Consider the following 26,740-nt stretch of genomic DNA (forward strand, 5'->3'; position numbering starts at 1 on the left):
GACTAAATCATAGTTATATCGTAATTCCAGGACAAGGATTAAAATATATAGTGTTTTTTGGGCCAGAATTTAATTTGTATCATAGGAGTGCATGACAGTAATAGATATAAACAATTACATGATTTAGTGCAAAGATGTCTCTAATAAAGCAACAAAAAAGCCTTGTGAGATATTTTCAATACATCTCAAATTCCAAACCTGCCAAAAAAATTAAATAATAATAGTTACATAAATAAATATACAAAGAAATGCAGAAAACTAAATAAATTATAATTTTATTTCCTTATTTATGTATAATTGTATTTTCCACATGTATTTATCTTTTCATTAATTAATTTATTTCCACTTTTATTTATTTAGATATGTATTTATGTCTACATTTATTTATTTATTTATGCATTTATTTTTCCACTTTTATTTCTACATTTCTTTGTCTGTATGGTAATGAGTCATATTTTGGCTTTGTACATAAAGTTTTACATTATTTGCATTAATAATTGTTATACAATATAGGCCCAAACTTAATCTTTAAATCGTTACGGATATGACACAGTAATAGTATTGAAAAAAAAAAAAAAAAAAAAAACATAAATAAGGAAATAAAAGTATAAATACTCTTTTTTTTCTCTTAAAAATGTATTTATGCATTTATTTATTTATTAATTTGGCAGCTTTGGAAATCCATCCATAAGAAAATATTACTAGTAAACATGTTTCTTTTTCCCATTATTTTACATTTATATTAATTAATTTATTTATTTTGTCCTATGGCTGCCTTACAAAGAACGCTTTGGTGGTCAAATACGTAGTTTAATTATTTAACAATAATTATTATACAATATAGGCCCAAACTTAATCTTTAAATCTTTACGGATGTGACACAGTCAAAATATTGTAAAAATATAATTATACATAAGGAAATAAAAGTATAAATACGATGTATTATTATGTATTATTTTGGCATCTTTGGAAATCCATCCATAAGAACATATTACTAGTAAACATGCTGTCTTTTTCCCATTATTTTACATCTATATTTATTTATTAATTTACTAAATAAATAATTATGGCCGGCTTACAAAGAACGCATTGACAGTCAAATACGTAGTTTGCATAGACAGTAATAAATATAAACAATTACATAATTTAGTGCAAAAAAAGTCTCAACAAAAAAAGCATCCTGAGATATTTTTAATACACAAATTCCAAACCTGCCAAAATAAATACATAAATATATATAGAAATAAATGCAAATAGATCGATGCAGATATTTTTTTTAATGTATTTATTCCTTATTTTGGCAGCTTTGGGATTCCATCCATAAGAAAATATAACTAGTAAACACGCTACTCTGTCTATCCCACATTATTATACATTTGTATTTATTACTTATTTTTTGACATGCGTTCTAAACGCATGTGTGATATCAGCCACGTGGGTGGTGTAAAAAGGATACACAGAGGCTCCCATTGGTCCGAATTCTCGTGTCGTCACGTGATGTGACCCTCCTCTTCCCTTTCCGTGCGCCAGCAGCATTTTCCCGCGAACTCTCAGCTCCACAATAACTCCGCAGAGCAGGACAGTTCTGGGTCTGTTGGTATGGAATATACATATGAATTATTTTTGATTAATTAAACACCATATTGCACAGCACCCCTTGGGAGACATGGCGAAGCAAAGCTCGCTTTTTAATTTCTTCACAAAGTCGCCGCCTCTCGCGCCGAAGGCCAAATCCAACGCTTCTCCAGTGGAGGCAGACGCGGCGAGCAGATCCAACACCTCGCCCAAAGAAGAGGCCCGAGTCAACGGGAAGAAGACCCCAGCGAAGCCGGTCAAAGCTCATGCTAAAGCCGGACATGTCAAACTGTTCGGGGAGAAAGCAGACACTGTAAAGGACAGGTACAGTAACTGCAATGCGAAGATATTGCGCTGGTTACCATGGTGACACCATGTTATTTGGACAGTACCATGGTTTAATGACTTTAAAATACCATGGTAGCGTTACTACTGCAGTACTGTTTTGTCATGTGCCATATTTACGTTTTGCGTGTAGTGTATCAGCTCTGCCAGAAGTTTCATGCTGAAAACTTGCCGAAGGATTATGTTTTATATGAGTCCACGTGTTGCTTTTGCCTGTTTGGCGGGAGATTGTGTGGAAGGGGGCGGTTCAAATTTCTTGCGCCTTTCGGGATTTTTTTTTTCTAGCAGCATTGTCCAATAGGAGCGACCGTTACTACATAGTGAAATCCGTTATTACAGTTATCACTTGTCTAAAATATAATAAATACATTTTAGATCAATATATACATTATATATGGTGAAAAAGATGGCAAGATTCCTTAACATGTTTGTTTATTTATTTTCTGTCCAATAGGAGCGTCCGTTACAAAAATTCTCCACAGCAAACCATTCGTTACTACAGTTATCACTAGTCTAAAATAATAAACACATTTCAGATCAATATATGCAATATATTAGTATATATGAGGCAAAAAAGAAGGCTCGATTCCTTAAAACATGTTGTGTTTTTCTTCTGTCCAATAGGAGCGTCCGTTATTACGTAGTAAAATCCGTTACTACAGTTATCGCTAGCCTAAAATAATAATACATTAATTTTAGATCACTATATATTAGTGCTGGGCATCGATAAAAAAAAAAAAACGAATTAATCGCATTTTTTTTCTGTAATTAATCGCAAGTTTTTAATATTTTACGTTTTTAATATTTTTATATATTGTAATAATTTCAGTTACTCTCCAAATTAATGTAGAAACAATTTAAAGACAGTATATTTTAAATATGTGTTGTATTGTCATCTTTTTATGAATGAAGGCCAGTATCACTGATACTAAAGTCTATGAAACATTAATGACGTTACAATACAGTATAACTGAAAGCTCCCAATTTCAACATTTATTAGGCTTTAAAAAAACAACTTTTAATTTAAGTGAACTTAAAACAATCTTTACATAAACCCAAAATAATAAATGTTATATTTATCCAGGGCCTTCCCTGTTATACATATACAGAAATGTAATAGTTATCAAACACCTTTCTTAACTGCATAAATAATAAATTAAATATAGATGAATCATCATCAAAGCTACAATTTTCTCTGTTCCCGTTGTTCTTTGATGAACATTAATGACAGGCATCATCAGTGCTACTGTCACTTTAAGATCGGCCGCTGACGAACATGACGCGGATCTGACGCACTGTCCCGCGCATCTCATTTCCTCACAACTCTTTAAGTTCATTTAAGACGTTATTTAACTAATTTAAGACTCCTAATATGAGAATACTCAAAATCCTGTGTTATTGTTTGTTCAAGAGCAAAAGAGAACTCTTATGTGAGCAGGAAACTGACGCAAGTCTATCTATGCGTCGAGTGTGTGTGTGTCTCAGAGTGTCCCTTGATTAGCTGACATGAGACGCATCCACACAGACAGGACACTGACACACACACACACACACACACACAGGACATTGGCATACAGCGCGTTCTCTTGTGTCTTGTCGCTTGGAAGCATTTACATGAATAAGAGCGTGATGATCATGTAACGCTAAGCAAAAATGGATATAAAAACGGACGCTGCGTTATGTGCGTTAAATATTTTTAATGCATTAAGCTGAAAAAATTAATCGCCCGCGTTAACGTGTTAATTTGCCCAGCCCTACTATATATATAAAATATATTAGCATATGAAGCAAAAAATAAGGCAAGATTCCTTAACATGTTTATTTATTTTCTGTCCAATAGGAGCGTCCGTTACAAAAATTCTCCTCATTAACCGTCCGTTACTACTAAAAATCCGTTACTACAGTTATCGCTAGCCTAAAATAATAACATTTTAGATCAATATAAACAATATATTAGTACATGTGAGGTGGAAAAAAGAAGGCAAGATTCCTTAAAACATGTTGTTTTTTTTATTTTTCTGTCCAATAGGAGCGTCCGTTACAAATATTCTCCACAGCAACCGTCCGTTACTACTAAAAATCCGTTACTACAGTTATCGCTAGCCTAAAATAATTATAAATATATTTTAGATCAATATAAACAATATATTAGTATATGAGGCGGAAAAAAGAAGGCGAGATTCCTTAACATGTTTATTTATTTATTTTCTGTCCAATAGGAGCGTCCGTTACAAATATTCTCCACAGCAACCGTCCGTTACTACTAAAAATCCGTTACTACAGTTATCGCTAGCCTAAAATAATTATAAATATATTTTAGATCAATATATGCTATATATTATTATATATGTGGCGAAAAATAAGGCAAGATTCCTTAACATGTTTATTTATTTATTTTCTGTCCAATAGGAGTGTCCGTTACAAAAATTCTCCACAGCAACCGTCCATTACTACTAAAAATCCGTTACTACAGTTATCGCTAAAATGTATTTCCTTATTATCGCCCGATATCGCAGTAATAATACATGCATAGATTTAAGATCAATATATACAATATATTGGTATATAGGAAGTGTAAAAGAAGGTAAGATTCCTTATTTATTTTTATGACAGTGATGGCAATAACAAGTAAATTTTATTTTATTGTACAAAAACGGTAGTATTGGAGCATAAAGTGTTGCCAATTGCTTTTTTATAAAGTGTATGGAGTGTTCTGTATTCTTTAAAATGTTATTAATACTCTGTCAGATCTATCATTGTTTACATAGTTATTTCATTTTGCGAATGAGTTAGTTTCATTTCAGTTAGTTTCAACATTATTTTACAATTCTCCAGTGCTTAATATTGTACATAGTTTTATGAGTTCCTATTACTACATAAAATATGTATGTACATATGTGAACCATTCAAATATTTAACGTTGCCATTAAAAAGTATTAAAGTATTTCACCTGTAGGCCAAAATGCAAGTACTTAATTTTCATCGTATGTACACGTGATTTTGCACTTACTGCATTGGAATGAATGTATCACAAAAATCATTGTTTCTCTCCAGAGAACAGTCGTCCATGTTTAGTGCTGGCACTCTGGTATGGGCCAAGATGGAAGGACATCCCTGGTGGCCCTGTATGGTTGTTCCTCAACCTCTCAGCGGACAGCAGATGAGGGGCCGCGGCCGAGACCAAAGGCTTCACGTTCACTTTTTCGATGAGCCACCAACCCGAGGCTGGGTTAACACAAAATACATAAGAGATTACCAAGGTGAGCAAGGCTTTGTTTACACAGGAACATTAGAATATCAAATATTGCTCAAATGTGTAGTATAGTTTATTATACACCTTACATCATTTCTTGTTGTTCTTTCAAGGCTCTGATAGCACAGATGCCAAATCCGGAGGCGTGTTCTTCAGCGGTAAGCCTGTGATACGTAAAGCAATGGAGCTGGCAGATGTTGCAATGAAGCAGAGTCCTGAGCAGAGACTGAAGATGTCCGTGTGCATGGATCCCTCAGATGAAGAGGAGGAGAATGATGAGGATATGGAGGTGAGCGAAAACTAGACCAAAGTTGATAATGCATAAAAGATGCATTGGCCCGGTTTCACAAACGGGGCTTAGTTCAATTAAGACATTCAAGTAGCCTTTATAAACATGCCTTAGAAAAAACATTACTGGTGTGCATCTTGAGACAAAACAAAGGCACTGATATTAGGGTTGGGCGATGTCCCCTAAATTGGCAGTTGATGATGTTTACAGTAAAACATTGCGATGGTCGATGATATGGTCGTTTTTTTTAGGTAGGTAATTTACTATATCTCTTTACATAAATACTATTTTCTACTTAAAACTATCATTTCGTTATTTTACTAACCCAAATAATGACTCATCCGCGCTAGGTTGCACATGAGGGAAAAAAGTAGCTTGCTTCCACTTAAGAAGAGTTGAGCTCTTTTTATTTTAATATATCTCTTTATATTTTTTAATAGAAAATGGTATTTATTTAAAGAGATATATTAAAATAAAAAGAGCTCAACTCTTCTTAAGTGGAAGGAAGCTACTTTTTTCCCTCGTGCAACCTAGCGTGGATGAGTCATTATTTGGGTTAGTAAAATAACGAAATGATAGTTTTAAGTAGAAAATAGTATTTATGTAATTTCATTATTTTACTAACCCAATGTTCTGTATGTGAAAGCTGTTTCACGTGAATATTACCACAGGAGGGAAGCACAAAGCTTTGTTTAGCCTACAAAGGAAATAAATTAGCACTTCTTTATTCTGTTTTGCGATCTGGCCTCCCAATTTTCCATGAATTTTAACAATAGGCCTAGTCCATTTTATCCCAATGGACATGGACGTCTCGTTTCCTTTCCCAAATCTTCACTCGCGTCGCACCCATTTTCGCAGGGGATTATAAACGTTTCTTTCTTTTGTTTGCTTATAATTAAGTCTATTATAACTATTCACATCCTTTACTGTTGGAAAGTATAAAAAACACTGTAGGACGAATACCTTTTTTACTTCAAATTTTATTTAACACAGTTTGTTCTTGTTATTAAACCTGGTAAGGCGCGTCAAGTTTATTTGAATAGCGCATTTCACACACACACACACACCGGTGATTTGAGTTTTGTTTTCTCTGGCAGTGAATAATCAAACATTGCCTAAATGTCTTGACCCTGTGGAAGATAAAATTCGCTCTTCAGACCTTTTACAACAAGTGTTGCTTTGCAACATCAGGAGAAAACATGAAGATGAAGATATTCGAAAAGGTGTCTATCCAGCTTGTGTCCCACATTCCTCTCAAAGCGCAGAGCGGTATATGACGCATCTTTGCGGGGAAATAGTATGAATCAAATATTTTTCTAACTAATATTTAATTTTCTTATATTCTTTAGGGTACCATTATTTACTGATAATCGTTTAGATGTTTCACAGGCTGTAGTGTGTTGTTTCACTGACGGCAGTGCAAAAATAAACACGCATGCTTATGAAATGGATGTTTCAGCCTCAAATAATTTCAAAATGTAGGTTATATATATATATCTAGCATAGACTACAGTATTTAAAATAGCATATGTGCATTAGTTATATTCTCAATTTAATTTACAGCGCAATCCCTGTTGAGTTTTTAGTTTAACTAAAGAAGAGGATTAGTGCGTGTTGCACTCACAACAAGACTCGCAACGGGGGGCGTGGCATCACGATGGACGATGATATCGGCACAACCCTAACTGGCATATTTTAAGATATGTCATAGTAAGCAAGCATGCAATTTCGTCTGGGACTAGACATAAGGGCCATGAAACCCTAAACCAAATTTTCTGAGATTTTAACAGAGTTATGAGTGTTAAGTCAATGTTACCATCCATTCGTCTTGATTATTGGAGAAAACAAGTTTATTTTAAAAAAATGTGCGCTATATTCGCTTCCTGGTAGGGCTGCTCGATTATGGAAAAAATCATAATCACGATTATTTTGGTCAATATTGAAATCACGATTATGTAACACGATTATTTCACATGACTTTGGGAATGTGTTGTATTTATTAAAAATACACCTTTCAACAATTCAATTGAAATTGTAACATTTGTTGTACTTTTTGAACTATTAAAATAAATAATATAACATATATTCAAATCAAAGTATAAAAGTATTCACATAAAAATGATAATCACAAATAAATAAGATCAACAATATGGTTCGGCTAGATATGCTTTTCAGGTATGCCTAACATTAGTTTTCAGGTACAGAAATGTCTCAAATGTACAATAACATTGCATATTTGAGTGCATAAATTAAAGATGAATCCTATTAAACTTACAAAAGCTATTCAATCCGGATCGGATATGCGTCGTCTTTCTCGACTGTATAAAGTTCACTTAAGGCATATACAGACTATGTCTGCTAGGATACTCATCAAGATGGACATGTTGACATACGTTTTGTGTGAGTTTGTCCGTTCAAGAGCAAGACTTGAAAGTAGGGTGACCACCTGTCCCGCTTTGCGTTGTACCGCACAGCATTTTCACCCCTTGTCCCGCGTGTCGCATATTGAGAAAATGTCCCACATTTTCACCAGTCTGTTGATTTTTAATGATCATATTGAGAAAACATGCATGCGTTCTATTGCCTTTTTAAGAAAGCATTTTATTGATTATTTTCGCGGCATCGTTTTTCACCTATTTTTAACAGCGCTTCGTCAGAAGTAACATCCCGCCTTACACAAATATACAAAAGCCGTTTTTTTAAACCATATCCAATGGTTGAAAAGAAAGGAGTAAACACGGTCACTAGTAGGTTGTGACGGCTGTCAATCAAAATGTGGAGCGGTGATTCGTTCCATGTGTTCCCTGTCAGAAAACGGATGGATAGTTCTGTATATAAATTTATATATGTATATAAAAAAATAAAATAAAAACTACAGTTCCCCCCCAAAAAAATTACATATATATATATATATATATATATATATATATATATATATATATATATATATATATATATATATATATATATATATATATATATATATATATATATATATATATATATATATATATATATATATATATATATATATATATATATATATATATATATGATTAACTAATTTAATGTTGTTTTATTTGTTTCATTATTCATTTAGTTGGATTTTAGTTGCACTTGGTCAGAACTGTTTCAAAAGTAGTTATCTGCATGATGCCTGCTGCCTTTGGGCTCAGTGATGTTGAATTTATTATACAACAGTTTCAGGTTATGTTTTAGTGTTGGTAACATGTCCCACATTGTCCCACACAAACTTAGTAATCGTCCCACATTTGGTTTGTTTGATGGTGGTCACCCTACTTGAAAGAGAACTCAGTATTTGCGCGCTGAGAGACGTGTGCGCGCTCTCGGATGAGTGCACAGAGATACATTTTCTCACTGCGCGCGCGGCTTCTCATTCGCGTCTTCTGGCACTAAACCCGGGTGATGACGGGGAAAACGACTGGTCATATTCAAACATACGGCAGCACTCGCATGCATTGAACAAAGTTTACAAAGAGAGAATTATTTGAAAAATATGAGGGGAAAAAAGGACGTTTACACGGCTCCCCTGCTCTCGTCAGTTTTTGTTTCTTTATTAGATTGTCATAGGTCACTCTGTTTAATTTTCAAGTGGTTAAACAAATTCGTGATGTTCCCTTGCGTTGCAGCCACTACCATGTAGCAAATCTTGCACGTAGCATGTTTCTGCTCGTCGTCTGATTCCTCAAAGCCAAACTGTTCCCAGACAACGGAGTTGGTTTTGCCTTTTTTGCTCACCAAACGCTGCTGTAACTGCCCTCCTTCTGCCATCTTTACTCGCGCCGAGTTTTTAAATTCCAGCGGATGATATGCACACGAGACTCACGAACTGAGAAAGTTTGTGGCTTCGGGAGGGGCGGATGAGCGCATGCGCGTTTCATTCAGAACGCAAGGCAAAATAATCGTTTTTTCTCGATTGTACTATTTTGGTGATCGTTGGGAGGCAAAATCGAAATCGAAATCAAAATTCGATTAATTGCACAGCCCTACTTCCTGGTTCAAATTCATCTTTGTATCAACATCACAGAATGTGACATTTTTCCGTACTACAGTATGGAGGTGAATCCTCGGTCTCATAATTATTCATGAGTCTGCGTGTCCGTATCCTATGAGAAGATGCCTCGCTTAATTATTCATGAGTCTGCGTGTCCGTATCCTATGAGAAGATGCCTCGCTTAATTATTCATGAGTCTGCGTGTCCTTATCCTATGAGAAGATGCCTCGCTTAATTATTCATGAGTCTGCGTGTCCTTATCCTATGAGAAGAGGTCTCGCTTAACACAGCAGCATGCGTTGATTGACAGGCGCTTCAAAGAGTGAGCTCGCATTCAGTAAGTGAGAGATGCATTAATGGATCAAAAACGAGTGTTTGTTTTTGCTTTGTAAGAGTTTCTGCTTCGCATAAGTTGTCTTTAGTAGATCCTGAGTCTTCGAAACAAACGCGATTCATCCACAATGTGAGTGTAACTGCTCTTTGCGGCCCATTAACCGATCAAACGGCTCATAAAACTGTTGTCAGTCTTCCCTCATCTCTCTCCATTCCGCAGCTTAACCACGCCCACTTTTATAGCATTTTTCAAACCTGTGGTGAGAACTGACGGCTGCTGAAACAGGTGTTTTCATGACCCTTTAAGCCTTGTCTATGAAACTGGGGGATTAAGTTTTAAGGGGATAGTTCAACCAAATTTCTGTATGACTTTCCTTCTTCCATGATTTTGAAGAATGTTACCATGCAGCATATAGTGTCTACAGGCAGAAACAACACAGAAAAGCACCATAAAAGTAGTTCATATGACTTGACATCTTTTCAGTAAATAATGACTTTCATTTTCAAGTCATGTCCATACAGCCTGGATTTTCCTTTATTGGTCACTAATATTTTTATGATCTGAAAAAAGCATTACATTCTCCAAAACTTCTCTCAAAACTAAGAAATAGTCATACAGTATTGCAACCATCTTAATTTCATGTGACGTTTTATTATAGGTTGAGAAATCCACCTTATCAGATGTGGACATGTCTGAGGAAGAGGCTGAAGAAAAGGTGAAGGCCAGCCGGCGTTCATCTCGTGCTGCAGCTGAAAATGGCCAGAAGTCGAAACGTCGGCGTATTGTGGTGGCATCTGACAGCGATGACTCCGGTGAAGAGTTCAACCCTGATAAAGCAGGAGAAAGCAGTGACGAGGAAGACGAGGAGGGCGTGAGTAGCGGGGCTGAGGAACAAGAAAGCGAGCCGGAGCCCGAACCAGACAGCCCTGTGAAACCGGTCAAGCGCAAACGTTCTTCAGAGAAGCCTGTTAAATCAAAGAGCAAACCAGATACCCCAAAACGAGCACCTGCACCTTCACCATCTGTGACGTCCAACACCAAATCTCGACTATCTGCTTTCTCTGCCCCAGACAACTTCGAAAGTCAGAGTAGTGGAGCGAATGGGACGGAGGGCGGATCTACTGTGTGGGACCATGAGAAACTCGACTGGCTGCAGGACGGCAGGAGAAAGGATGTGCAGCGAAAACGACAATCTGATGAAAACTACGACCCCACAACTCTTTATGTTCCCGATGATTTCCTTAACAGGACGACGCCTGGAATGCGTCGTTGGTGGCAGCTGAAGTCTGAGATGTTCGATGCCGTTCTCTTCTATAAAGTCGGAAAGTTCTACGAGCTCTACCATATGGACGCGGTGATTGGCGTCAACGAACTCGGCCTTACCTTCATGAAAGGTACTTGGGCCCATTCTGGCTTCCCCGAGATTGGCTTCGGACGCTTCTCAGACGTGCTTGTGCAAAAGGGCCACAAAGTGGCTCGTGTGGAACAGACTGAGACCCCTGATATGATGGAAGCCCGATGCAAGACATTGGCGCGTCCCACCAAATTTGACCGCGTCGTCAAGCGAGAGGTTTGCCGAATCATCACGCGAGGTACTCAGACGTACAGCGTGCTTGACGGTGCCCCTTCTGAAACTCAAAGTAAATATCTGATGAGCATTAAAGAGAAGAGCGAGGAGGACAGCACAGGCCATGGACACAATTACGGGGTCTGTTTCATTGACACCTCGGTGGGACGCTTCCATATCGGTCAATTCCAGGATGACCGTCATTGTTCCCGTTTGCGTACCCTTGTGGCACACTATTCTCCTGCCCAGGTTCTTTTCGAGAAGGGCAACCCGTCAGCTGAGACGTTGAAAATCTTTAAGGCCATCTTGTCATCCACTTTACAAGAAGGCCTCAATGCTGGTTCGCAGTTTTGGGATGCCCAGAAGACCTTAAAGGTCCTTGCTGAGGAAGACTACTTCCAAGAAAGCAAAGCGTCAGCTGATGATGAGAAGGGATCAGTGCTGCCTCCAACTCTCAAAGCTATGACGTCCGAATGTGACGCTCTAAGTCTCACACCAAAGACGGGTTATGAACTCGCTCTTTCTGCCCTTGGCGGCTGTATGTTCTACCTCAAGAAATGTCTTGTGGACCAGGAGCTTCTTTCCATGGGAAACTTCGAGGAGTATGTTCCTGTGGATGTGGAGATGGAGCAGGCTGGAGGAGCGTCTTGTTTTTTTGCCCAGACCCGTCAAAGAATGGTTTTGGATGGAGTAACCCTTGCTAACCTTGAGATCCTTCAGAATAGCTCGACTGGTGGTCCTGAGGGAACCCTACTTGAACGATTGGACACGTGTTGTACTCCCTTCGGCAAAAGGTTGATGAAGCAATGGCTCTGCGCCCCTCTTTGTAATCCATCCTCCATTGGTGATCGCTTGGATGCTCTGGAGGACCTGATGGGCGCTCCGTCCCAAGCGACCGAAGTCACCGACCTACTAAAGAAGCTTCCGGATCTCGAAAGGCTACTTAGCAAGATCCACAGCATGGGAACTCCTTTAAAAGGACAGGACCACCCGGACTCCCGAGCCATTCTGTACGAGGAGGTCGTCTACAGCAAGCGTAAGATCGCTGACTTTCTCGCAGCACTTGAGGGCTTTAAAACTATGAAAGAAATCATGTCGATCATGGAACCCGTCGCCGATGGCTTCCGATCGAAACTGATGCGCCAAGTGGTGCTCCTCAAAACAGAAAATGAAGATGGGCTTTTCCCCGATCTTTCGCCTGAACTCAAACGTTGGGACACTGCTTTCGACCATCAGAAAGCTCGAACCACAGGTGTCATAACTCCCAAAGCTGGCTTTGATCCGGAGTACGACCAAGCCCTAAGCGGCGTTAAAGACTGCGAGAAAGGCCTGCAGGAATACCTGGACCGACAGAAGAAGAGATTGGGCTGTAAGAATCTATCCTACTGGGGAACGGGAAGGAACCGCTACCAGATGGAAGTTCCTGAAAGTGTTTCCGAGAGGAGCGTGCCAGAGGAGTACGAGGTGAGGTCCACTAAGAAGGGCTGGAAGCGGTACTCTACCAAAGAGATCGAGCGACTGTTTTCAGAGATGCAGAGCTGGGAAGACAAGAGAGACGCGGCGCTGAAGGATTGCATGAGAAGACTCTTCTACAATTTTGACAAGAATTACAAAGACTGGCAAACAGCTGTTGAGTGCATGGCAGTACTTGGTAAGAAAACTAAACTCTATATGTGACCTGTGCTGGCAAAATAAGTCGCAATGATCACATTTTCTTTTTAAAAAAACCTTAAAAATGATGTATGATTTGTTGGAATCAAACAAAAAATGACCTGTTTGAAGTCTATAGAGTCAGCAAAGTAAATTTTGAGAGAAATTTAATTGGTTTTCTGAAGGCTCCAAACCAAAATCACCAGCAACCATACCTTAAAATCCCTGCTAATAACACCAAATTTGGCACACACCAAGTCAAAACCAAATATCTTTAGGAAAAATATATATTCAATGTTTGATTAACATTAATGAGATAGATAGCCTAGATATTAAGACCGACTGTACCGCACAGATCTAATATAATGTTACACATCAGATGTTTTCCCCCTAACGTTCACTTAAGACATAACAGATGTGCGTGAAAAGACGGCAAGACAGATATTTTCAAATACTGTAATTCTTTGTATGTGTTAGGGCTGCAACGACGCGTCGACGTCATCGATGTCGTGTCGACGTCACATTATTTACGTTCTAGAATAGAACAGATCTAGAATAATGGCGGCTTCTGCTCCCGGGCAAAGTGAAAATTATCATTTATCATATAAAGCCAGACCGTGACATTCAAAAGTGTGGGAGTACTTTAAACAGAAGCCGAATATAACGCTCTGTAACGCCGGTTTCACACTGCGCGTGGTGGCAGAGCAGAAGCTGTGTGTGTGGAGAGCAGGAGCCCCGCGCGCCCGTTGGGCTTTCACACTGCCAGTGTTCGTCTCGCGCAGCTGAACCGTGGCGTGTGTATTGCAAATACCGACGAATATTGTCCATTCGGTCACATTTTCCGGTGTTCTTCTCCGACCCCAGAATGTCTTGTGCTTTAATTTATTATGGGCAGCATATATCTGCTTCAAATGCGACCAGCTTCCCCTCTGTCCCAAACACATATGCATAATAACATGCTGTATATAGGTAGTTTACATGATTAAAGTAACATTTAATCTAAAGTAACATGATTAAAGTAATCATGATTTAATCATGATTAAAGATTAAGTTAAGATATGCCTCTAGTTTTAATCATTTAAATGTGTCTTTGAACTTCTGGCAGCTTTAGTCGTTGTTTATGCACATATATCTCTTCAAAATAGACGACTATTAACACTGCTGAAAGCTCCTGTATATTAACCTTTTGCAGATAAATACAAGTGCATTTTCGTTTACAATTGACACAAATCAATAAGTAAATCATACTCAACTATTAAAGTAAACAACTTTTCCTAATTAGGCCTACTCTGTATACATTTTATGATGAATAGTATCATTAGTTATACATAATGTTTAAAATGCTTCTTGTGTTCATATATTTCATTATAAAATGGCTTAAAGCTACACTGTGTGATATTTTCCCCCATCTAGTGGTGAACTTGTATATGACCATCCAGTGAATTTTAGTTTCTGTTCTGTTCAATTCCGATTTCGTTTTAACTCCTACGGTGGCCGATTTAGTCCAAGATTAATAAGGCTTCCAGTTCGACCTCGTCCACATTCGACACGGTGCCTGTGGGATATTCTGTGCGCAGTGGGATGGTTGGAACTCAACTGGCCTAATTATTCGGCTAGAAAGAACTGCAGCTAATCCAGAGTGAACTTTGATGATAGTAATGTTTATTCAGTCATCCAATTGCAAGGCATAAACAGGTTTGCGTGGATATGTACATAAATGTGGTTTCTGTGAGATAACAAATAAGGATGGTAAATATACATACACAGTTAAGAACTGTATAACTACTTATAAGTTACATTTGTATAATGTAACCGTAAACCAGAGCTTATTGTACCATATATAGGCGCTAAATGCAGCTGCATTAAAAGGAGCGGAGCTGCCGCTGCTGCTGCTAACAAGCGGTGTCGGGTTACAAAAGTGTGTGCGCCACTTTAACGTTAGCACTGCAGTGCGCTCTGTATAACAATTGTTACTATGCCGATCAGACCTGATACATATTTCCATCAACATACATTACAAGCAAATATTTTCTATAAACGAATAAACATTGTTGATAACAAAATAACTGAATGATTATTCAAATAGGTGAGCATTACGCTATTGTATGTTGACACAAAAATACTTCTGAGGTGACATCAACTGAATTACGCGATGACACACTCTGAAACACATCTACAATGACAATAACTATTATTACTTACGGAGTTATTAACGCACAGAAATACCACACAAGGAAAAACAGACTTTTGAGGAATAAACAAGCCAGGAAAACGCCGTATAACTCTGTTACTGGACGCTGCTGAGATGAAAACTATCTGCACATGCACCAGACAAGTCTGAACAAGTTGACGCGCACATGCGGCAGAGAATTTTGTACAGTGCCATCAGTATTAAAACAACGCGAAAGGCGAAGCTTGAATTTACGGGTATGTCCCTCTTTGGCTAATGTACTTTCAAGATGGAGGGGCAACATGGCGACCACCGTTAGATCCCATTACCTTATGTATTTTCAATGGCATATTATAAACTTACGAGAATACTTTATTACTTGAAAGAAGTAAATATACATTAATGAGCACATATATTTTTGAAAGAACTAAGTGTTTTTAGCTAAGAACAGACAAAAAAAGTTACACAGTGTAGCTTTAAGTACACTACCCTTCATTAAATACAATTAATATTGTCATCATTCATTGATTTCATGTTAAAATAATAAACAAATTCACTACCATCTTTGAAATACAATAATCGGAAAAAAAGAATCATCAGATGAAGCTGAAAAAATAATCGTTAGTTGCAGCTCTAATATGTGTATATTGGGATGCATCAGTCATCGAGAGTAAGATCGTTTTATTTACATCAGCTTGAGTTTGAAAATCGAAATTCATTTGTTCAGACTCATGCTATCGACAATTCGCCATGAATATTCATAAATTTGGAATGCTGCGCTTTAAAATGATACCGAACATGTGCTGAGGGGAAACACCAGTGGTCAAGAAGCAAGAAGTCCATTTTTCATGGACAAAGGAAAGGTACTCCTAAAAGTATCTTTATTTGTGCTATTTCTGAGATGTTGAATTGCTATTTGGAGCATTTAGAAGGAACGCTAGACCAGGGCTTAATGAACTCATTTATTGACAACCAATTTGTTTAGCCTGTAGCTTGTAATCAGCCCGTGCACATTCCCACACATTTTGCCAGCGTGGGTAACAATTGTATTTTGTTTCAACTTTCAAAATGTTGGTATACATAAAACTTTACACTTTAATCAAAACTTATTTCACATAGAACATTACATATACCATACTTTAAATCAATAATGCCAACATTCATTCATATTTTTCCTACTCCTAGCTGAAAATAAGCAGTTTTTTATGTTTGTTTATGCAGCTATTCTTCATGGATAGGTTTTCAAAGGATTGATTTCAGCTAGTTTCAAGTGCATTTAAATGCATAACAAAATGCTGATCGTAAAACGGCTCACTGAAAACTTGTATTAAAGGTTTACATGTAAATCAGTCTAGTGATGGCTAGATCTTTCCTTGAGGAAAAAAAAGTGTTCGTGTCAATTCAATGAAGTTTAAGCGGCATGTTGCATTGTTTGCCATTTGAAAATAGCTAAAATAACAAGCTAATAAACGGAATTTTCCAGAATTTTAGTTTTTTGGACCACAGAAAAGTGGAAAATTTTCCAAAACAAATGCCATGCTTGCGTTAAAAAAGATATTTAACTGAGTACTAGTGGTATTGGTACTAGAATGACGTCTGGTAAAAGATGTTCCTGTTGTTCTCACCCCAGATGTGCTGTTGAGCATGTCCCGGTACAGTCAGAGCGGCGACGGGCCCATGGTGAGACCGGAGATAGTTCTTCCAGGTGACGGGTCTCAGTCGCTCCCCTTTCTGGATCTGAGAGGGTCCCGTCACCCTTGTGTCACCAAGACCTTCTTCGGTGATGACTTCATTCCCAATGACATCTTCATCGCTTGCCCTAGCGGTGATGAAGAAGAGGGTCAGGATAATGGTAAAGCACTTGCCCCATGTGTGTTGGTGACGGGGCCAAACATGGGAGGCAAGTCCACCCTAATGAGACAGGTGAGTGCTGGGGTTCATGGTGTGTTAATTCAATTAAAAATCCAGATACACAGTCTATTCTGGTGTAATGTTCAGTGTCACAAAGGCAGGAGATGAAATGTTAAAATTTTTTCTTCAGCTTATATTTGAAAAACAATTATGAACCTGCCTAAAATAATTGATTTAAACTGAATTGTGACCAAATTCCAGACTTCGTTGTGCATGTAGTAAAGAATTGTAATCGAATCATTGTCAGAGCAAATATGTTCACCCTTACAACCCGAATCATTTAATAATGACTTAATGTAGTCAAGAAACATCTATCGTGTTCAGCAGATGTTCAGGCAGGAAGACGGATGTGGTTTGAGCTCCTATTTCTGGAACGGCAGGTTTCTATATCATGTTTTCAGAATGCTAAGTTGTTTAGGCTTGGAAATTCTGTCAATGAACATGATGATAAAACAATTATATTAAAGTCGTTAAAAATTATGAAAAAAAGTAATGATAGATGGATAGATAGTTAAGTTAGTTAGTTGGGGTGTAACGGTACACGTATTCGTACCGAACCGTTTCGGTACTGGGCTTCTGGTGCACGTGTGTACAGAACGGTTTCTGAATGCAACCTTTAAGAGTTAACAGTCGGCTTGTTTTAAGCGCGGAACACACTTCAATCCGAGTTCCCACACGAACATATTAAGTATTCAGTCCATTTTATCACAAAATTCAAACAATAAATGCCGTTTTGGCGCTCTTTAATGTGGCGTGACTGATCACTGTATAGGCCCGTCATTTCAAGCGGCTGCGCGACGTGAACGCGATCATCTGAACGCGATCGATCATCTCTTCCTAAAGAATAAACATGAATGAAGGTGTGTTGAGGATACATTACAACTGTAACGCATCATATGTGGTGTAATCGCTCAATCAGTGTTTCAACGGCGGAAAGACGTCAATATAACTGTGTGTAAACTAAACAATGTCATGTAGCATCACATTTACCTCAGGCAGTCATTTAGTGTCACAGCTGTGAGTTCACTAGAGAAATAAACTCTTTCACTAAATATATGACCTATATTAGCCGTTATATTCATTATATTAGCCGTTATATTCATTATATTAGCCGTTATAGTCATTATATTAGCCGTTATATTCATTATATTAGCCGTTATAGTCATTATATTAGCCGTTATAGTCATTATATTAGCCGTTATAGTCATTATATTAGCCGTTATATTCATTATATTAGCCGTTATATTCATTATATTAGCCGTTATATTCATTATATTAGCCGTTATATTCATTATATTAGCCGTTATAGTCATTATATTAGCCGTTATATTCATTATATTAGCCGTTATAGTCATTATATTAGCCGTTATAGTCATTATATTAGCCGTTATAGTCATTATATTAGCCGTTATATTCATTATATTAGCCGTTATATTCATTATATTAGCCGTTATATTCATTATATTAGCCGTTATAGTCATTATATTAGCCGTTATAGTCATTATATTAGCCGTTATATTCATTATATTAGCCGTTATAGTCATTATATTAGCCGTTATAGTCATTATATTAGCCGTTATAGTCATTATATTAGCCGTTATAGTCATTATATTAGCCGTTATAGTCATTATATTAGCCGTTATAGTCATTATATTAGCCGTTATATTCATTATATTAGCCGTTATAGTCATTATATTAGCCGTTATATTCATTATATTAGCCGTTATAGTCATTATATTAGCCGTTATAGTCATTATATTAGCCGTTATATTCATTATATTAGCCGTTATAGTCATTATATTAGCCGTTATATTCATTATATTAGCCGTTATAGTCATTATATTAGCCGTTATAGTCATTATATTAGCCGTTATAGTCATTATATTAGCCGTTATATTCATTATATTAGCCGTTATAGTCATTATATTAGCCGTTATAGTCATTATATTAGCCGTTATATTCATTATATTAGCCGTTATATTCATTATATTAGCCGTTATAGTCATTATATTAGCCGTTATAGTCATTATATTAGCCGTTATATTCATTATATTAGCCGTTATAGTCATTATATTAGCCGTTATATTCATTATATTAGCCGTTATAGTCATTATATTAGCCGTTATAGTCATTATATTAGCCGTTATAGTCATTATATTAGCCGTTATATTCATTATATTAGCCGTTATAGTCATTATATTAGCCGTTATAGTCATTATATTAGCCGTTATAGTCATTATATTAGCCGTTATATTCATTATATTAGCCGTTATAGTCATTATATTAGCCGTTATATTCATTATATTAGCCGTTATAGTCATTATATTAGCCGTTATAGTCATTATATTAGCCGTTATAGTCATTATATTAGCCGTTATATTCATTATATTAGCCGTTATAGTCATTATATTAGCCGTTATAGTCATTATATTAGCCGTTATAGTCATTATATTAGCCGTTATAGTCATTATATTAGCCGTTATATTCATTATATTAGCCGTTATAGTCATTATATTAGCCGTTATAGTCATTATATTAGCCGTTATATTCATTATATTAGCCGTTATAGTCATTATATTAGCCGTTATAGTCATTATATTAGCCGTTATATTCATTATATTAGCCGTTATAGTCATTATATTAGCCGTTATAGTCATTATATTAGCCGTTATAGTCATTATATTAGCCGTTATAGTCATTATATTAGCCGTTATATTCATTATATTAGCCGTTATAGTCATTATATTAGCCGTTATAGTCATTATATTAGCCGTTATATTCATTATATTAGCCGTTATATTCATTATATTAGCCGTTATAGTCATTATATTAGCCGTTATAGTCATTATATTAGCCGTTATATTCATTATATTAGCCGTTATAGTCATTATATTAGCCGTTATAGTCATTATATTAGCCGTTATAGTCATTATATTAGCCGTTATATTCATTATATTAGCCGTTATAGTCATTATATTAGCCGTTATAGTCATTATATTAGCCGTTATATTCATTATATTAGCCGTTATATTCATTATATTAGCCGTTATAGTCATTATATTAGCCGTTATATTCATTATATTAGCCGTTATATTCATTATATTAGCCGTTATATTCATTATATTAGCCGTTATATTCATTATATTAGCCGTTATAGTCATTATATTAGCCGTTATATTCATTATATTAGCCGTTATAGTCATTATATTAGCCGTTATAGTCATTATATTAGCCGTTATATTCATTATATTAGCCGTTATAGTCATTATATTAGCCGTTATAGTCATTATATTAGCCGTTATAGTCATTATATTAGCCGTTATATTCATTATATTAGCCGTTATATTCATTATATTAGCCGTTATAGTCATTATATTAGCCGTTATAGTCATTATATTAGCCGTTATATTCATTATATTAGCCGTTATAGTCATTATATTAGCCGTTATAGTCATTATATTAGCCGTTATAGTCATTATATTAGCCGTTATATTCATTATATTAGCCGTTATAGTCATTATATTAGCCGTTATATTCATTATATTAGCCGTTATAGTCATTATATTAGCCGTTATAGTCATTATATTAGCCGTTATAGTCATTATATTAGCCGTTATATTCATTATATTAGCCGTTATATTCATTATATTAGCCGTTATATTCATTATATTAGCCGTTATATTCATTATATTAGCCGTTATAGTCATTATATTAGCCGTTATATTCATTATATTAGCCGTTATATTCATTATATTAGCCGTTATATTCATTATATTAGCCGTTATATTCATTATATTAGCCGTTATATTCATTATATTAGCCGTTATAGTCATTATATTAGCCGTTATATTCATTATATTAGCCGTTATAGTCATTATATTAGCCGTTATAGTCATTATATTAGCCGTTATAGTCATTATATTAGCCGTTATATTCATTATATTAGCCGTTATATTCATTATATTAGCCGTTATAGTCATTATATTAGCCGTTATAGTCATTATATTAGCCGTTATAGTCATTATATTAGCCGTTATATTCATTATATTAGCCGTTATAGTCATTATATTAGCCGTTATAGTCATTATATTAGCCGTTATAGTCATTATATTAGCCGTTATATTCATTATATTAGCCGTTATATTCATTATATTAGCCGTTATAGTCATTATATTAGCCGTTATAGTCATTATATTAGCCGTTATAGTCATTATATTAGCCGTTATATTCATTATATTAGCCGTTATATTCATTATATTAGCCGTTATATTCATTATATTAGCCGTTATATTCATTATATTAGCCGTTATAGTCATTATATTAGCCGTTATATTCATTATATTAGCCGTTATAGTCATTATATTAGCCGTTATATTCATTATATTAGCCGTTATATTCATTATATTAGCCGTTATATTCATTATATTAGCCGTTATAGTCATTATATTAGCCGTTATATTCATTATATTAGCCGTTATAGTCATTATATTAGCCGTTATATTCATTATATTAGCCGTTATATTCATTATATTAGCCGTTATAGTCATTATATTAGCCGTTATATTCATTATATTAGCCGTTATAGTCATTATATTAGCCGTTATAGTCATTATATTAGCCGTTATATTCATTATATTAGCCGTTATATTCATTATATTAGCCGTTATATTCATTATATTAGCCGTTATATTCATTATATTAGCCGTTATAGTCATTATATTAGCCGTTATATTCATTATATTAGCCGTTATATTCATTATATTAGCCGTTATAGTCATTATATTAGCCGTTATATTCATTATATTAGCCGTTATATTCATTATATTAGCCGTTATAGTCATTATATTAGCCGTTATAGTCATTATATTAGCCGTTATAGTCATTATATTAGCCGTTATAGTCATTATATTAGCCGTTATAGTCATTATATTAGCCGTTATATTCATTATATTAGCCGTTATATTCATTATATTAGCCGTTATATTCATTATATTAGCCGTTATAGTCATTATATTCTACTGAACCTGTTAGTGATGTCTGGATTATTTCATGTATGTTTAAATAAATGTGTCTGTTAAAAAACACGGTGTATAAATGATTATATTTCAACAACAAATTGGAAAAAAAAAAAAAATTTTATTTTTATAATTAGATTTAGAAGTTACTTCACATAAGGCAGTTTTTGCATGTTTGCGTACTATTATTTGAGTGTTGATTATTATACCTAAAAATAAATAGTAACTGAATTTAGGCTAATAGTTTGGGCTCTGTTGTTAACCTTTAATATTAATGTGCAAGTAAAGGCTCCCTATATAGTTTACAGAAATCTCTTCAATAAACTTTGTTATAATTGAATTAATTTAAGGACAGACACTTTTTTTCAGTAAACCACTGTTTAATAAAAATAAACAAAAAGCAATTTTGTGAAACTGCTGTACCGAACTCGTATCGAACCATGACTTCAAAACCGAGGTACGAACCGAACCGTCAGTTTTGTTCCGTTACACCCCAGATAGATAGATAGATGGATGGATGTATGGATAGATGGATGTACTTTTAGGAATTCATTTCTCTTACTGCAGACCTATTGAAGTGGCCTGAAATGTTACAGGGGATGTATTATGCCCTTTTTCAAAGTCTTGATTGTTTTTAGGCTCTACTAGAAAAGGTTCTCATGCTTGAATGTCCAAAAAACGCATTATTTTCCCCATATATCCTCCATTGTTGCAGCTCGTCTCTTCTCAGGCCCTGTCCCAAATGGCACACTTCATGTGCACTTTCGGTCTTGTGGACGTACAATGGCCGCTGCGTGTGTGTCAAGTCCACGAGACCGCAGGGTGTCCCATTTGTCATTTTAGGTCTCAGAAGGGTGCTCTCGAGCGCCCCCTTTGAGGTCGATATGCGCCCTCGATGCGCACTTCTGCCAAGCCCGCACTGGTGTGTGTTACACAGCGGACTTCTTCAAAGCGGCATTACGTTGTGAAAGTGCAGACTCAGAGGAAGACCATGAGGGTTTAGGGTGCCATTTGGGACAGGGCCTATGTCTGTCAGTAACGCTCTGTTCACACTACTAACTAACTCAACCAGGCCCCACCCCTTTATTCTGCGTATGAATTATTTAAATGAGGAATATTGTGACGTGTTTGTTCCCGGATGAACTCAAGACTACAATGGAGGCGTTTCAGAGAGTTCAGAAACACTGATGTAGAGAAGAACTCCCGCTGGAGGGACTAAAGAAAGATGAACATGTAAAAAACATAATTGACTTCCTGTTAAGTATAAATAAAGTAATATGCAGATTGTTTCAGATTTGTTGCATATGCCCATGTCTTTCAGTGTGGTCTGGTGGTGATCTTGGCACAGCTGGGCTGTTATGTGCCTGCTGAGAGTTTGCGTCTCACTCCTGTGGACCGAGTGTTCACTCGTCTTGGCGCCTCTGATCGTATAATGTCAGGTGAGTTGCCGCTTTCTTCTGTCAGCGTTCATGTGTGAGCTTAACTCTCAATACTCAATCTCCCATGTTTTCTAGGTGAAAGTACGTTCTTTGTGGAGCTCAGCGAGACTGCTAGCATACTTTTGCACGCCACCAACCACTCCCTCGTCCTGCTTGATGAGCTGGGTAAATGATCTGTTCCTCTCACATTAAACATGTTAAAGGGTTAGTTCACCCAAAAATGAAAATTCTGTCATTAATTACTTACCCTCATGTCGTTCGACACCCGTCAGACCTCCGTTCATCTTCAGAACACAAATGAAGATATTTTAGTTGAAATCTGATGGCTCAGAAAGGCCTCCATTGGCACAATGCACTTTACACTCTCAAGACCCATAAAAGCTACTAAAGACGTCGTTACAAAGTTCATTACTACAGCGGTTCTACAATAACTTTATGAATCGGCGAGAATAGTTTTTGTGCGCAAAAAAACCCTAAATAACGACTTATATAGTGATGACGATTTCAAAACACGGCCTCATGAAGCTTCGAAGCGTTATGAATCAGTGAGTCGATTCAGCAGTTTGGCGGTTTGACACGCGATCCGAATCATGAATCGACTCACTGATTCATAACGCTTCGAAGCTTCATGAGGCCGTGTTTTGAAATCGTCATCACTATATAAGTCGTTATTTAGGGTTTTTTTGCGCACAAAAACTATTCTCGCCGATTCATAAAGTTATTGTAGAACCACTGTAGTGAGATGGACTTTGTAACAATGTCTTTAGTAGCTTTTATGGGTCTTGAGAGTGTAAAGTGCCATTGTGCCAATGGAGGCCTTTCTGAGCCATCAGATTTCAACTAAAATATCTTCATTTCTGTTCCGAAGATGAACGGAGGTCTGACGGGTGTCCAACGACATGAGGGTAAGTAATTAATGACAGAATTTTCATTTTTGGGTGAACTAACCCTTTAACCTGCAGCTATGAGCCTGTGTGTGAGCTGAATAAGTTCAAACCTTTTGTTCTACTTGAACCGCAGGCAGAGGAACGGCCACGTACGACGGCACCGCCATCGCGAGCGCAGTGGTGAAGGAGCTGTCGGAGAAGATCTGCTGCCGTACCCTGTTCTCCACTCATTACCACTCCCTGGTGGAGGACCACGTCCAGGACCCCGCCGTGAGACTCGGACACATGGTCAGTTTCTCCGTCTTCATCAGGAACGACAAAGCTCTGTGAAACAAGTGATAGTGAGTAGGCCTGTCGCGATAGTCAATAAATCAATTAATCGCACAATTAAAAAAAAAAGGAGCTTGATTAATTTTTACGGCTGCGAAAATTTCCAGCGTCCGTTTATATATCCAATTTTGCCGAGCGTTACATTATATGATCACTCTCTTATACATGTAAATGCTTCTAAGCGTGATAAGACACAAGAGAATGCGCTGTATGTCAATTGTGTGTGTGTGTGTGGGCATGTTTTTGTGAAATATCAGGACACAAATGTGTAAAATGACATAGGTATGACAGGTATTACAAAAACAGGGTGAAATATGAGGACGTTCCCCATGTCCTCACTTCAAAATGCTTATAAATCACACAGAACAAGCTTTTTTTCACAGAAAGTGAACTGCACAGTCTCCTGTGATGGGTAGGTTTAGGGGCAGGAGCAGTGTGTGTGTGTGTGATGGGTAGGTTTAGGGGCAGGGGCAGTGTGTGTGTGTGTGTGTGTGTGTGTGTGTGTGTGATGGGTAGGTTTAGGGGCAGGGGCAGTGTGTGTGTGTGTGATGGGTAGGTTTAGGGGCAGTGTGTGTGTGTGTGATGGGTAGGTTTAGGGGCAGGAGCAGTGTGTGTGTGATGGGTAGGTTTAGGGGCAGGGGCAGTGTGTGTGTGTGATGGGTAGGTTTAGGGGCAGGGGCAGTGTGTGTGTGATGGGTAGGTTTAGGGGCAGTGTGTGTGTGTGTGTGATGGGTAGGTTTAGGGGCAGGGGCAGTGTGTGTGTGTGTGTGTGTGTGTGTGTGTGTGTGTGTGTGTGTGTGTGTGTGTGTGTGTGTGTGTGATGGGTAGGTTTAGGGGCAGGGGCAGTGTGTGTGTGATGGGTAGGTTTAGGGGCAGGGGCAGTGTGTGTGTGTGTGTGATGGGTAGGTTTAGGGGCAGGGGCAGTGTGTGTGTGTGTGTGTGTGTGTGTGTGTGTGTGTGTGTGTGTGTGTGTGTGTGTGTGATGGGTAGGTTTAGGGGCAGTGTGTGTGTGATGGGTAGGTTTAGGGGCAGGGGCAGTGTGTGTGTGTGATGGGTAGGTTTAGGGGCAGTGTGTGTGTGTGTGTGTGTGATGGGTAGGTTTAGGGGCAGGAGCAGTGTGTGTGTGATGGGTAGGTTTAGGGGCAGGGGCAGTGTGTGTGTGATGGGTAGGTTTAGGGGCAGGGGCAGTGTGTGTGTGTGTGTGTGTGTGTGTGTGTGTGTGTGTGTGTGATGGGTAGGTTTAGGGGCAGTGTGTGTGTGTGTGTGTGTGTGTGTGTGTGATGGGTAGGTTTAGGGGCAGTGTGTGTGTGTGTGTGTGTGTGATGGGTAGGTTTAGGGGCAGTGTGTGTGTGTGTGTGTGTGTGATGGGTAGGTTTAGGGGCAGTGTGTGTGTGTGTGTGTGATGGGTAGGTTTAGGGGCAGGGGCAGTGTGTGTGTGTGTGTGTGATGGGTAGGTTTAGGGGCAGGGGCAGTGTGTGTGTGATGGGTAGGTTTAGGGGCAGGGGCAGTGTGTGTGTGTGTGTGTGTGTGTGTGTGTGTGTGTGTGTGTGTGATGGGTAGGTTTAGGGGCAGTGTGTGTGTGTGTGTGATGGGTAGGTTTAGGGGCAGTGTAAGGGGATAGAAAATACTGTTTTCTACGGTATAAAAACCATAACGCCTATGGAATGTCCTCACATTTCACAAAAACAAACGTGTGTGTGTGTGTGTGTGTCCTGTCTGTCTGTGTGGCTGTCTCTCATGTCAGCTAATCGAGGGACACTGACAGACACACACACACACACACACACACACACACACTCGACGAACAGACAGACTCGCGTCAGTCTCCTGCTCACATCGAGTTCTCTTTTGCTCTTGAACAAACAATAACAACAACAAAGATAATTTTGAGTATTCTCATATTAGGAGTCTTAAATGAGTTAAATAACGTCTTAAATGAAGTTAAAGAGCTGTGAGGAAA

At 37.4% G+C, this 26,740-nt stretch overlaps 1 protein-coding gene across 1 annotated transcript in view; it reads left to right on the forward strand.

Annotated features, from left to right (window-relative positions):
- The first annotated feature begins 1,496 nt into the window (after positions 1 to 1,496).
- Positions 1,497 to 26,740, forward strand: part of msh6 (mutS homolog 6 (E. coli)) — a 35,846-nt gene continuing 10,602 nt past the window's right edge. Inside the window, exons 1-8 of the mRNA XM_079843590.1 lie at positions 1,497 to 1,899; positions 4,975 to 5,180; positions 5,287 to 5,462; positions 10,470 to 13,029; positions 16,829 to 17,121; positions 23,446 to 23,563; positions 23,639 to 23,728; positions 24,584 to 24,738. Of these exons, the coding sequence (XP_079699716.1) occupies positions 1,667 to 1,899; positions 4,975 to 5,180; positions 5,287 to 5,462; positions 10,470 to 13,029; positions 16,829 to 17,121; positions 23,446 to 23,563; positions 23,639 to 23,728; positions 24,584 to 24,738 (3,831 nt within the window). The 5' untranslated portion in view covers positions 1,497 to 1,666. The remainder of the gene's footprint in view (positions 1,900 to 4,974; positions 5,181 to 5,286; positions 5,463 to 10,469; positions 13,030 to 16,828; positions 17,122 to 23,445; positions 23,564 to 23,638; positions 23,729 to 24,583; positions 24,739 to 26,740) is intronic.

This window comes from Gobio gobio, assembly GCF_949357685.1.
Source record: "Gobio gobio genome assembly, chromosome: 18".
Taxonomy (NCBI): domain Eukaryota; kingdom Metazoa; phylum Chordata; class Actinopteri; order Cypriniformes; family Gobionidae; genus Gobio; species Gobio gobio.